This window comes from Sinohyriopsis cumingii, chromosome 3 (assembly GCF_028554795.1).
Source record: "Sinohyriopsis cumingii isolate HCF-2022 chromosome 3, ASM2855479v2, whole genome shotgun sequence".
NCBI classification, from domain to species: Eukaryota; Metazoa; Mollusca; class Bivalvia; order Unionida; family Unionidae; genus Sinohyriopsis; species Sinohyriopsis cumingii.
The window spans coordinates 17,508,971-17,523,970 of record NC_142963.1 but is presented as its reverse complement, the minus strand read 5'-3'; the positions used below and the strand labels follow the sequence as shown (position 1 = coordinate 17,523,970).

General features: G+C 37.1%; 1 protein-coding gene across 1 annotated transcript in view; it reads right to left on the bottom strand.

Moving 5' to 3' along the window:
* LOC149802494 (ADP-ribosylation factor-binding protein GGA1-like) overlaps positions 1 to 10,186 on the bottom strand; it is a 78,936-nt gene extending 68,750 nt beyond the window's left edge. The window contains exons 1-2 of the mRNA XM_089951524.1: positions 10,124 to 10,186; positions 1,952 to 2,112 (exon numbers count right to left, since the gene is read on the bottom strand). Of these exons, the coding sequence (XP_089807650.1) occupies positions 1,952 to 2,112; positions 10,124 to 10,163 (201 nt within the window). The 5' untranslated portion in view covers positions 10,164 to 10,186. The remainder of the gene's footprint in view (positions 1 to 1,951; positions 2,113 to 10,123) is intronic.
* Between the last annotated feature and the right edge of the window lie 4,814 nt (positions 10,187 to 15,000).

The following is a 15,000-nucleotide window of genomic DNA, read 5'->3' as shown; positions in this document are numbered from 1 at the left end:
GACCTGATGGCTTGATGTACATCATGTCATCATCATTATGTAGACCTGATGGCTTGACGTACATCATGTCATCATTTTGTAGACATGATGGCTTGATGTACATCATGTCATCATTTTGTAGACCTGATGGCTTGATGTACATCATGTCATCATTATGTAAACCCGATGGCTTGACGTACATTATGTCATCCTTTTGTAGACCTGATGGCTTGATGTACATCATGTCATCATTATGTAGACCTGATGGCTTGACGTACATCATGTCATCCTTTTTTAACAATGACCATTAGATCTGAATGAGAAGCACACTTGGATTTTACAGAATGTTCAATAAATTTAATTTGGTTTTTCTGTATGTAAAGTAAGGCATTTACCAATAAAATCTACTTGCTTCCATGATGCAAGACGAGTAAATCCATCATTACATACAATAATTCCCACTTAATTAAAGTCTGCAACAACAGGAAAATTTGTAACACATCTGAAAGTTTTACTTGATAAAATTCTGATCTTGGAATACAAGAACCTGGTTCATCATCAGTGATCATCATGGTATAATCGACTCCACATATCTAGATCAAAAGATTGCAGTACTTAAGTACACGGATATGTATGTATAATTAAATATGCACAAGACTGATTATACTGCTTTTTTATCAATTGTCTGTCATTCTTCAGCTTTCTTTCAAGTTCTTTTGAATCTGAACACAGGCATTCATATTTTGGAGAGGTTATAAAATCAGCTTTAATATCTTAATATTATCACTGCATTTCTTAATTGTTACCATAGTAACCAAGCTATCTGCTATAAATGTCGACAAATTAATTCTAAATAATATTTGTTTATATTTGACATGTTTAAGACAACATGAGCACATTCAAGAAAAACAAAAGCACAAGATACATATTCAAAACTTTCATGACTTTATGTGTTCAATCATAACAATTCACAGAAACCAAAACATCCCATGTGCCTATATTTGGTGCAACTTGGACAATCTAAGGCAAATCAGAAGAAAATCTTGCTTTTCTCAATCATATAATGAAAAAATTCAAAATATGACCGATTTGGCAAGAAAGCCGTAAGCTCAGCGTAAATGGATACTGAAAAACATGCAATTTTGTCTTGATTTTTTACATATTCTAGACAGGCTTTGGTTGTCATGGCTATTTGATCCAATGCATGCTGAAATAAAGTACAACTAATACCCATCCAGTGTCCACAACAAATTCACCACTATGAAGAAAATTATTCTGGCACAAGTTACTGAATTAATGGATAAAACCAATGCGAATCAGGCAGTTCAACCTCGAGACTGATGCAGAGTAGTGAAGTGTGAAATAGGGTCATAGCTGTTCTATTGTGTTAAGTCTTTAGCACTATCAAGATTTCAGGATCCTAGACAGAACAGCATGTATACTGGGCTTCCAGACAGAACAGCATGTATACTGGGATTCTAGACAGAACAGCATGTTTACTGGGATACCAGACAGAACAGCATGTATACTGAGATTCTAGACAGAACAGCATGTATACTGGGATTCTAGACAAAACAGCATGTATACTGGGATTCTAGACAAAATAGCATGTATACTGGGCTTCCAGACAGAACAGCATGTATACTGGGATTCTAGACAGAACAGCATGTATACTGGGATTCTAGACAGAACAGCATGTATACTGAGATTCTAGACAAAACAGCATGTATGCTGGGCACAGAAAACTATATGGTTATGAGCTAAACACTAATCCAAAAATGTGTGAAGTTTCCACACAAAAAAAAATGTTTCAGACAAACAAAATGTTTTCACCTGCACAATACATTTATGATATAAACTATAATTTTCACAAATTTTCACCTAAACTTTAATAATGTCTAAGATAATAATAAAATTGACTTGAAAAAGTGATAATTATGTAGTACATAAAACTACCCAAGGTCCAACTTACTGTCAGAGCAAACAAGGCTTCTCTCTCCTGAGGTGATTGAATTTTATGGGCAAGGAGTCGAACTGCAACTTGTGGTCCCTCAATCTCAATATTGACCTTATCACAGAACTGCTTTATGTATTCCCAGTCCTCCTCCCTCTTTGCTGGATTAATTGCCCGGTCTGAAACAAAAAAAGGTATTTTTATTTTAGTGACCATCATAATGGTAGTCATTAAGGGAAATTTAAAATGATAAAAATGATCTAACAGAAACTAATTTTTGGAGCAACATGTTTCCTCGTAAATAATAATACCTAATTATAATATTTTAGAACATCTGCAACCTTGCAAATGAAAAATGCATTAATCAGGTTTTTAGTAATATGACAATAAAGTGCTGTAACATCATCTGCTTGCCAAATCAAAAGAGATCTCCTTATGAACGAGGGAATGCTGCCAAGTCATGCAAGTTAACTTCTTAATTAATCAGCCTAAAAAAAGTCCAATATTCTTTTCATTCTGATAAGTTCACTTGCTTGCAGCACTATCATGTGCACAAAAATCTTGATCAAATAATAGCTTGCTGGATGACCCAAGTGATAAGACTATATTCAAGCATCTCACAATGCATACTGATGATTTGCTGGACCTCCTTAATAGTTGCAAGTAAGCACTCACTTGCAAATAACGTAGATCATGGGGAATAGTTACTGTACCTCTTATTATGCACTGCCGATGTTTACATGTACCATTTGCCAATTTACTATATTAAAAGGTACAAGAAAACAACCTGAGAAACAAAAGCCCTTCAAAAGAACTAATGCTCATCTGACCAAAAATAGCTTCCTTGAATTCAAGACAAGACCATTTCATCTTTTAACTGCTGAGTGTTGACACCATCAGATCTTCTTAAGGTGGTGCTCTACAGTTTCATATTTTGCATAGGGATTAATTTTTAAAGAAAAATAATTCGACAGGATTTCCTCATTGCTTTTCCTGCCTACCTAAAAAAGTCTTTGTATACCATAGGTACTGTTAAAATAACTCTTGTTTCCCATTATTCTGAGGTATGATTAATGGGTGTGATTTGGTCATAGCATATACAGCTTAACCTTGCTTCTGATAAGCACCTATCAAAATACTGCTAACTCCACTTGGTCATTTTCACTTCATGGACTTCAAAAAATGTAAAACACAGAGCAGATGGGTTTTCTAACTTTTTTTTATATATTTTGTAATTCATTCAATGCACTTTCTGAAGCTGGTATTGCATAGTGTGACAAAATGTGTTTTCCCAGTTTTAATACCTGTTAGTGTACTTTGGGCTATTTCAAGCTGATTTTTTGAGGACATGAGGGCAGCCATTTTGATAGTGAAATTTAAAGTATGCCCATTTTGTTCCAAAAGATTGAAGTATTAACTTAAAAAATGTGTTGCTTTGCGGAGAACAAAAACTTTGGAGAGAGGGGCAGACACACTGTCATTTCTGTATTGTAACTGTAAGAATCATGTTATGTATAAATGATATCTGACTGAAATGTGGAAGGGTGTGTAAAACTTATTTTAATGATGTAATACTTTCCTGTTGCTACTGGGGCCCCGAGTGGCCGAGTGGTCTAAAGCGTTCGCCGTTACGGATCACTGCCATCTCACCTCTGTCTGCGCCGGTTCGAGTCTCAGATTCAGCCAATGTAGATATGTGAGAAAGCATGCCAGTAGCTTCTCGTGGGTCGGTGGTTCTTTCCGGGGTTTTCCCGGGTTCTTCCTCCACCATTAATACTGGCCGCCATATATGGCCTATCGTGTGCTGAAAAATGGCGTTAAACCCCACAACAACCAACCAACCTGTTGCTACTGTACTTATCAACTTTCTAGGATGGAAATTATCCTCACCTGTATAAGAAAATTCTATCTTTGCATTTCATAGTTTCATTTTTTCTGGAGGCCAGTATAATTGGTGATGGAAGAACCCATAAAGACCCACATACCCACAGGAAACCACTGCCAAGCTTTCTCACATACCTGTGTTATTCAAGCAGAAACTTTAACTAATGCAGGCTGAGTGCCTTAGACCAACCAGAAAGGCCCCTTCCATTACACCATTACATGGCAAGTTCTAGAAGTTTATAACTAGAAAAAAACCATATACCCAGTCTGTCCCCCATGTCACAGGTCCATGTGCAGTTGCTGGACTCTTTCTTTGATACTGATTTTATTTCAAAGTGCACCTTTCACTCAATTACACAACAGGGTCCAAAAACATAGAATGCACTATAAACAAGGACAAGAGTTACAGAGCGAACCTCTAAAATTTTTTAGAAGGGGATGCCATCTCCACTAGACACGGAGAAAAAGAAAGGTGGGATTTACAGGTCTGTTTAATGGTGAAATACTAGTTTTATAATCATGTCAGGAATAATTGTCAATAACGAGTTTTTCAATGAAGTTGTTATAAATTTATAAATCACCTTGATTTTCAATATATCCAAACCCTGAAAGATCATTAACTACATTATTCCAGGAGGTTTCAACAACCATTACCTAAAACACTGCATATTACATCACTGCTGTTTGCTGTTGTTGTTTCACAACATTCCTTTTGTCAAAATTCTATTTATTTTTTTCGTTGTTCAGTTATTTAGATGCTATGATTTCCCTGAAATTCAGGAATTTTAAGCTCAATATAAATTCCAGAACTTGCTTCACAATATTAACCTTACGTATGAAATAAAGCATTTTATTTAACAAAGTGATCATTTCACTTTGTTGCCTTGCCATCTGTGATCACATTTGTGAATGAGTAGTCTAATTTAAGGAAGTTTAATTATATTACTTACCTAATAAGATTTAGAACAGTGTTCGATTGATCAAATGAAATGAGTTGACCTGACAAAAGACAGTGAACGCTAGCTCTTCTAGGTAGGATCTGTATACCTCTTAACGTTTCTTTTATTCTACCTCCATTATTAGATTTGATACAAAAATCTTCGCCAGCCAAGGTTCTGATATGTTAATCCTATGTATACTTTGGTGGATCAAGCAGATATTTCTGTGCTTCAGATCTATGAATTTCACTGGATGAAACGGCAAGCAACCAGATCCAATCAAAATAAACCTGTTCAAATTTGAACACTGTTCCTATGTGACCGAGACAAGGCGAGAACACAACTCGAATGGATTCATAAATAAGTAACTTTCCACTGCCGGTCAGCGTTTGTACACATACCTTTCACTTAAATACACCTGTTATGTCTTCTCTCTGGTATGTAGTCACACTTTCAATGTTAAACTTACAAATTATCTTATTGAAGTCTATTGCCTCCACCAAGTTAAGCCAAAGTACAATGTACCACTGTTACACACTACTGGTCAGCTAGCATTACATAATCAGGGAGGCAACTCATGAAATCCAATACATGTTGCTAGGACAAAGCACTAAAATATCTGCTTGACCTGACAAGGTGTAGATAGGGTTAACATGTCGGAACCTTGGCTAGCGAAGATGACAAAAGCCATAATTAATGTGACAATATAAAGGTCTGCTTTTAAATGCATAACATTAAAACATACACCACCAGATCAAAACACAGCAATGGATCAGGTTCTGAAAGAAATGCTTAGCAGATATAGCTGTGATGGAAGAATGACATTTTCTCCATTTGAATACAGGAGTACATATCACATTTATATGAAACGGAGTTGAAAGATAAAACTAAAACACAAATTTCACTCAACAAAACTTATTTAAATTGTCATCTACATGTATTTTTTTAAGGTGGTGCAGCCAGCTGGCATTTGAAACATTTTCATTTATATAAATTTCACTGAATATTATTTGAGTCTACTGAGAATGTTATTTGGAAAGACATTTTAACAAAATATATGGTTTCTTTTTAAAAGATGAAAATGTCATGACAGTGATTCCAATTCCAGACACTGTTTTTGACAATAAAAAGAATGATATACACCTCTACCACTAAAAGGGCCCTACCACTCTATAGACGAAAGAATATTTACACCTCTACCATGACAACTCCAAAAGGGCCCTACCACTCTATAGACGAAAGAATGATTTACCAAGGGATCTATACAAAAACTAATAAATGGCTGGAAATCAACAGAGGGAGGTGAAGGGGAGGGTTTGCAGCTTACATTGTTGTATACTTGTTTTTATCATTTTGTTTAAATTAACTGTGAATAAATATCTCTTTATAATGGTGTATTGTTTTCCTTCATAAATAACCTTTAATTTCAGGATAAACTATACTGAAAAGACTCTTAATTATTATTCCACATGGTTTCCATATACATAACATGTGGACAACTAAACACATTGTCTCTTACAACACTGCTATTTTTGCTGATTGGATACATTCTAGTTTTATTGTTTGTTCAAAATTATAAATGAGACTTTTTTTTCGCCCAAAAAATTGACGTTCATTATGGGAAACAAAATCTATACATTTTGTTTTCATTTTTGAATTCTTTTGTCAGTTGACAGGTTGATTGATCAATCAACATAAAGATGATTCAGTTATAGTAAAATGAAAAATAAATTCATACAGATTAATCATTACCAAAATTTAATTTAATGGGCCTATAATTAAAAAAAAGCTAATGAGAACACAACAGTATTTGCAGTTTTGACACTCTTAGCAAATAGCACTTCACAGTTTGAAAAAAAATATCAGTTAACTGTTTTGTGTACTATCCCCTGATTTACCTGCCACCAAGCAAAATCTTGCAGATTTCTCAACTGCATGATCTTCATCGATTCAACATTTTTGGTCTCCAGCCACCACATGACAGTATTAAAAGATTCTATTAATTCTAGTGCAGAGGGGAAGTTGAAGCAATATCTAAATTGGCATCACTCTCAGCACTTGTAGTAATCAGTTGAATTCATTTTCTATTTCAAGTTTGTTTGTTACAGAATGAAAACAATTTTTTCTTTTGACATGTATCCCACTGTGGGACAGTCTTTGTCAGCAAATATCCACCCCTCAACATCGTCATGAGTAACACCCATCTCAAAACCATGGGTCTTTATACATTTCTCCCAAACAGCCTCTGCATGAATGACATCAGTTTCATTGAAACCTTCAATGTCACTTTCATCATCATCACTGTCTCGATCACTGGTTTGCTTTATGTCCAAGGCACTTCCAAGATGCTTCCTCCAACACCCTTCTATTATCTCAGGAGTGATCACTTTCCATGTCTGGCCATCCATGACTAAAGACTCTTTGAAACTCACTCTTGAGAAAGGTTGCAAGACTGTCTCCACTATTCTGCACTTGCTGGATTAACAGCCAACAGTAATTCTGTTTAAAAGTAATAATAATTCCCTGGTCTTGTTGCTGGATTAACAGCTCAGTAATTCTGTTTAAAAAATGCTGATAATTACCTGGTCTACAAGCTGGATTAACATCCATCAGTAATTTTGCATAAAAATGCTCATAATTACATGGTCTTGTGGTTGGAGTAAAGATGTAGTTTCAGGGAGATATTCCTCCTGGATCTTTCCAGCAATTGTTACAATGAATCAAAAATAGTAGGCTGGGCAATTATCTAACAGGGGAGCTTTCTCCTCTAAGCCCCTGTATCGTTGGAGGTTCCTGATGGCAGGGACAACCATCTTGAAACACCACTATAAATACAGTTGCAGTCATCCACTATTTCTGTATACAAATGGAAGGTTGACCTATTCGTGTGATGGAAATGAGGAGATATTTGCCAACATCTTGTGGGTGCCAGCTTTGTTCACACACAATAAAAATGTTAATCTCTCATTGTCCAGCACGATGCCTTCTTTTTTGTGTCTTCTCTGGTAGTTAAGAGTTTTGTTTGGGATTATTTGATAACAGAGACCGGCCTCATCACAATTGTAAACTCAGTCTTCTGCATATCCCTCATGGATGACTATCTTTTGGAGCTTGTTTGGATACTTGTATGCAAATGTATGATTCGCTGAGTTCATGTATACCAGTACCTCCCAACACTGTACTGAAGCTATAAAGTGGGTGCTTATATGAAGAAAACCCCTCTTTCTGAAAATAGATACATTTGCATGTTGGCCATGTCAATTCAGTTAAAAGAAAGGGTTTGGTTCATTCATAAACTGACCCCTAACTGTAATCTAGTTACTCATTTAAAATTCATTATAATGTATAGTTTCTGTTGTTCTCTTTCTAAGTCATATTGCCAAAATACACTGCATATGAATATGATAGTTTTTAAACATGTACCAATGTGTTTATAATATTTACTGAACCTGAAAATAAAGTAATGCTCAACTCATTCGGCCCCAATCCCGTCTGTATGCGTGATCCAGTTTCTGCATTCAACGACCGATCCCACCTGTAGTCGTGGTCTGTTTAATGCATTCAATGGCCGATCCCGTCTCAGTCATGGTGAATGTGTGTTAGATACGTCTCTGATTGGTTACAAATGTTTTTTTTCCCCCAAGAATCAGACCAATATTAAAACAATCAAAAATGATTTTACTTTCATTTTTGCAAATTTGAATTGTTCAGAAGTCAAGGGTTACTGAGAGAAGTTTTACTACACATGTTATGTTCATGAAAAATCGTAATTGATGGCGGATGAAAAGTGATTTTTGATAAGAGCAAAAATGAGGAATTTCTCAGGTTTGATCTCGAAAATATTGAGCAAGTAGAGGAAAAATATGTTCAGCAGTTGGATATTTTGCAAGATTTAGATTCAGACTATGAAAAATTTAACATGATTTTATTTAATATGTTTTAATTCTTTGCATAACTACATTTGAAAGCATTTTATTTGGTATAATGTGGCTATTGGCCCTCTGATAACAGTCTGTAGGCTGTGAGATGGTTAGTCATGTAACTAGTAATATAATTACCAGGTCACCAGGTCAAATTTAGTTAACATTGTAGTTTGGTAAATTCTGGCAACCAGGACTGATCTTAGGCGGTTGAACCTATTTGGCCCAACATTCCCAGGTGACATGCACATTAGTAATTTTTAAAATATATAGATCAAGATAAAGTAATTTTTAAGTGATGGAAGAAAATTTTAAGTTCAATATCATATAAAACTTGCTTACAAGTTTATGTCCAAATGCCATTCTCACAGAGGGCCCTGCACATAAATCCATGGGGTCTCACCAAAATGATCCAAACTGGGCCCTGCATTTGCTAAGGCAATTGTTACTGGCAACAAATTAACAAATGTTATTCTGGCAATTTCTGAAAATATTAATCATTTTTCTATCAATTTAATGCTGGTAGGGCATGATATAAGATTGTTTGCTAGGCCCAACTGTAAGCAGCTACCATAAGTTGACAACACACAGTTTCAGCAAATTTCAGCTTTTCAAAAGGCAATGCACTGTGACTTGTTTTTATCTCATACACTTGGCAGTCCTATTGACAGTTTTCCACAAATTAAAGTCTAATTGCTTTAGTCAGATTGTACTTATACATGTCTTTTTCTGACACAAGCATGTGGGCACATTTTCAAGTTCCACTGACATACATTTCCTTTGGATGAAATGTGATGGCAGTCGAATAATACTGGAATCAGTTAAGGTGAGATGTTTGTTTAATGAAACAAATAAAAACATAAAAATGCTGACAAAGCAATATGATAACTTCATTTCATTAAAGAGACATAACTCTCCTTTAACCAACTTTAGCATTCCTTGGCTACCATTGCGTTTCAACCAACTGAAATGTATCAACGGAACTTGAGAACACGCCCACTTGCTTTTATCAGAATTTGATTCCATCAAGAAATAGACGTAAAGGTACGTCCGAATAACGCAATTCGACTTTCATATGTGGAGAAATGTCAATATGATTAAAGTAACAGGACGATCCGATTGTCCGTGTCCTTGTCATATTGGGCGGGAAATACTACTGAAACTCCACTGAAAAATTGTATGGAAATTCTACACTTTAAAACTACAGATTCATGTGCATACCCATGAAAAAGAAGCTAATTAACGAAAATTCAAACTTCCGGAATTTATTTCGAGCAGAGTGCTGAGTGTATGGAGGGTGGTCAATCACAAGCAAAATGTAATTGTGATCATTTTGGAAAATTGTCACCGCGTATGCACCACTGCCATAAATATGTGTTGGATAGTTTAAGTATTTATAACAGAAAGTTTGTATCAGTTGTACATCGAAATAATTACTAGAAACCTACTTAAAAGGCTTTCCAACGTTCGCTCTTCTTCTTCCGCCATGTTGACGTGTCACGTGATTCTTATCCGAATTAACGCGACACGTGACGGATACAGTTTAGTATGGCGAAGATATCCGGAATGACAGTTACATTTTTTCCATATATTTTTTTAAATTTAAATATGGGAAAATAGAAAAAAGAATGTGACTAAATGTTTTAAAAACTATAAATCTAAAAGTAAATATCATCATGTTTGTACTTTTTGCCGCTGAAAATGGTTGTGTATTACGGAGGTATTTAGAAATCTGGGTCGCATACATTTAAATGCTGTCGTGTTGGTAACACGGTGAAACTTCGGATAATATAATCGTTTAAAACTGATGCAAAACTACTTTTATCTATTTATGTGTGTGTCATATTAATAAATAAAACGCCGCTTGAGAAACAATTAAAGAAACCTGGTAGAGAAACAAAATATAGAAAAAATATAAAATAAACAATCCATTAATTTCTCAATAAAATATAAAACATTATTATTATTATTATTATTATTATTATTATTCGAAGACCTTATGGAACAATGGAGATGACTGTCACGTTTTCTCAACCCCAGTTCGTAAGTCGTGTATAAACTAAGGTATTATTATTACAAGCCATGTTTGATGTCTGAACATGCTACAGGCTAGAGGTAATCTCTTACGCAAGGTTACCGTAACCAGAGAGACGACCATGCATCTTGAATCGGAACAGGCGTTATATCGAGCGACTTCCCATCTATGTGATACAAAGATTAGAGGGTCCCGCAAGGACCGGGGCGTGTTCTAAATCCGCCCCCACATGGACAGACAACGAGAAGGACATTGTTCGCTAATTTTGATTGGATCTAATCACAGAGACATAAAGTCAGAATTGAGACGAAGGGTGTGATAACAATTTCGATCCGAATTATTGTATCTAACTAGCAAACAAAAATTTAGTTTTCCTGGGAAGATTGCTGAGCAATAAGGATTACTCCGAGAAAGCCACTCGTAATTTGGCGAGAAAACGTAGACAGGAGATTCTAAGGAAAGACAAAGCTTCGTAAAGGAAGCTTTTTTGGGAGACAGAACTTCCGGTTCATTGAGTGGCGAGTCTCTAAGAGGGGAGACGGAAGTAAGACTAGCAGAGCAGTCGGAGAGGACAAGTCTAGTCGGTATAGAGTTGAGGAGGAGAAAGTGGAAAAGGAGAAGTATAGAGAAGTCGAGGAGAAGAAGGAATTTGGAAAAAGTCGGGAGAAGAGGAGAAGGAATTGGAGGAATAGGAGAGAAGAATATACAGATGAGTAGAATACAAGGACAAGTGGAAAGCTATCTTACACTATTAATCAAATAATTAAATAGGCTATCACAGGGTCGAGCGGAAGGAGAGTACTTGGGAAATTTTAATCATTTGATTATTGCATTCTCATTAAATTGTTGATGAATTTCACTTTTTTGTATATTTCTTAGGACAGAAATTTTTAGTAAAAGTAATAAGATTGAAATTTTCTCTAAATTGTATAAAAAGTAATGTTTGATTAAATTATATTGAAAGTAATTTTATATTAAAATATATGGAGAATAAATCCATTTATATCTGTATTACAATTATATACTATTTAATAAAGATTGCGCCCCTATAAGCAAAAGGCAAAACTCTCTATACATTTCCCTTGTATTATAAGTCAGCAAAAAGAAAAGAAAAAAAATATACATTCGGTAAGTTTTGTAGATAGATGAAAAAGACAAATTCCAAAGATTGCTTCTAGATGGGTACATGAGCTGATCTGGCAAAACTGTCTACCTAATGACGTACATAGACCCAGACGATAGTCTGTAAGAAACGACGGAGCCTCACTTTGAGATTCTGGCGTATCATAAGAACTAGACGTAAGTAGTAAAGTGGGATACCATAGCGACAATGGGACTTACCATTAAAAATACCCCTGGGAACATATAGCGACTATGGAAATTTAACATTAACACCCCTGGGAACATATAGCGACTATGGAAATTTAACATGGACGAAAAACCCTGGGAACATATAGCGACAAGGGAGATTGAACATGGGAATATGGGACTGTTGAGCGTCAAGGGGAAATGGAACAGGGTCGGGACCCTATTTTAATACGGTCCCGACCTGATGGGTCTATGGAAATGGAACAGGGGTAGGCAATTGAAAGTCTATCTCTTTTCGAGACCTGTGAGTGGCCCTGAAAAGGGCCTTTGGGTTTCTTCTTCTTCTTCTAACTCCTCCACTTCTTCCACCAAGTCCTCACTTTTTCCAGTATTCCTTTCTTCTTCTTTTTCTCCTCTGGCATCCAGTCTGGATGGCCCAAGGCTCTAAGCTTTTCCTGGACTTTGATCCAATTCTGATTGAGCCTCTCAAAATCTGCCTGTTTCTTTTTGTTTTCCTGATCTTTTCTTTCTTTATTCCATCTCTCTTTAATCTTCTTTACTTCTTCCTCCATTACTTTTCTCATTAGTTCTTCCGATTTCTTAAGCTGGTCCAGGCCTTTTTTGACGAATGACCACTCTGTCCAATCCATTATGTCTTCCAAAAAACACTTTACTTCTAGCACATTATCCATGGCTTCTTTCAAGTGACCAATCTTTACATACTCTGGATTTATAAAGCCTCTTAGTCTTTTTACTTCTTCTTCTATCATCTCTTTCACCAGATCCATAGCTAATTTCAGGTTTGTCACTTGCCTTCTGACAAAATCCCTGGTAACTTCATGCTTCCATTCACGTTCAATCCTTTCCACTACATAGGCTCCATCCACCATCCAATACCAAATATCCTTCACCTGGTTAAACAATTCTGTTACAGCCACCATCTTCCTTGTCTTTATTCTCTGTAGAATGGTTTGAACGACGAATACTGTGGGTTCTTATACGAAAAGCGCGGACGTGAAGGAAAACATCCCCTAAAACAAAATTTAGTTAGTTAGTTAGTTGGATTATAGTGGTTTTCGTTCTTTTGAACATGTACCACTTGTTTATTCACGCACTGCGTGATTTCTAATTACTCCTGGGGGAAGGAAAAGGAGCCTCACCCCCAGGCTTTTATGTACTCAAAGAGTACTTTTTAATATAGCTACTCAGGTGTAGGACTAACTAGTCCTTAACATCCTGACTGAAAGGCTAATAAACATGAGTGGGAATAGTCACACCACACACTCGTGTTTCTTAGTAGGATTGAAATGCCCCAGGTGTCAAACCAAGCAGTATGTGACTCCCGCTACGATTGGTCGGCAGCGATGACGTCACATTAGGACACCTGGTCTTGTGGCATTGACGAAGTGGCCCGCTTTTTTGATATCATCAATTGCCTTTCCCAGTCCCATATTCCGGTAGACAGAGCCTTCCTTTTTTCCACTCTGTTTAGGTGGTGCAGGTTCATCAGCTTCATCGCCGCTGGATGATGAAACTTACAGGGCCGCTGCCAGCGTTGAAGTTTCAAATTCTTCAGGGTCGTCTGCCAACATTGCCTGGATTTGGCTGAGTATCTTAGCAGAAATAGCTGTGGAAGCTTGATTTAAAAGTTCAGCCAGATGTTGTTTTAGAGACAAGGAGACGGTTAGGAGTATATTTTTTTTTCTTTTTCTTTTTGTTTTCTTCATGAATTCCTTATTTATTTTGATTTCTTATCTTATTGGTTTGGAATGAAAACTTGTTTTATGGTTGTTTGTATGTTATTATGGAGTCCTGTTTTAATTAATTCCTATTTTCCTATTTTAATTTTGTGTGGCCTTAATTGGTTTTTATTATTCGGGCTATGAACGGCTGTGTCAGTTTATGAACCTACGAGACCTAGCAGGCCGTCATAATTTCCAAACAGTGATTTTGTAATATTCGTCCTTAACTGGTTTTTATTATTCGGGCTATCATCATCATCATCATTGGCGACTCGGTCTCGAAAGACCATGCGAATAGCGCCCTTGGGGTGTTGCCTGTCTCTGTTGGCAACGTCTGCTGTGGCTGTGCAGGCCTATACGTGAGTGACAGTCCCTACTGCAGTTGGTGCAGACATACTGGGAAGTCTGCATTACTGTGGTTGCTGTTGCGTTCTTCTTTCTGTTACGTTTCTCTGCCACCAACTGGCCTCTCCTCGCATCAGCGACTGATATGCCATTGTTTACCACCAGTCTCCAGGTGCCTCGGTCCTCAGCCAGCTCTTCCCAGCCATCGGGTGAAATGTTGCATGTCTTCATGTCCCTCTTGCACACATCTTTGAAACGGAGTGAGGGGCGTCCGACTCTTCTCATGCCAGTGGCCAGCTGTCCATATAAGATGTCCTTTGGCAGCCTTCCATCCTCCATGCGTCGGACGTGACCCAGCCATCGAAGGCGGCGTTTAATTAGCAGGGAGTACATGCTGGGGGTACTTGCACGCTGCAGGATCTCGCTGTGTGGAACACGGTCTTGCCAGCTGATTTTCAGGATGCGTTTTAGGCACCGTATATGGAAGGAGTTGAGCCGGCGTTCTTGCCTCATGTAGGTACTCCACGTCTCACTTCCATATAGAAGGGTGCTGAGAACGCAGGCCTGGTAGACTCGGACCTTGGTGTGCTCTGTCAGCGCGTTGTTTTCCCAAACCCTCTTTGTTAATCGAGCCATGATGGTGTTTGCCTTTCCAAGCCTTCTGTCCAGCTCCATATCAATCGAGAGAGTGTTGCTGATGGTTGACCCTAGGTAGGTAAAGTTGTTGACTGCTTCCAGGGTGACACCGTTGATTTTGATTGAAGGGGCAATGGTGGTATCTTGCACACTGACATTTGTTTTTTCCAAGCTGATTGTGAGACCAAAGTGCGTGCAGGCAACAGCAAAACGGTCTCCCAGTCTCTGGAGGGCTTCCTCGGTGTGGGCCACAAGAGCT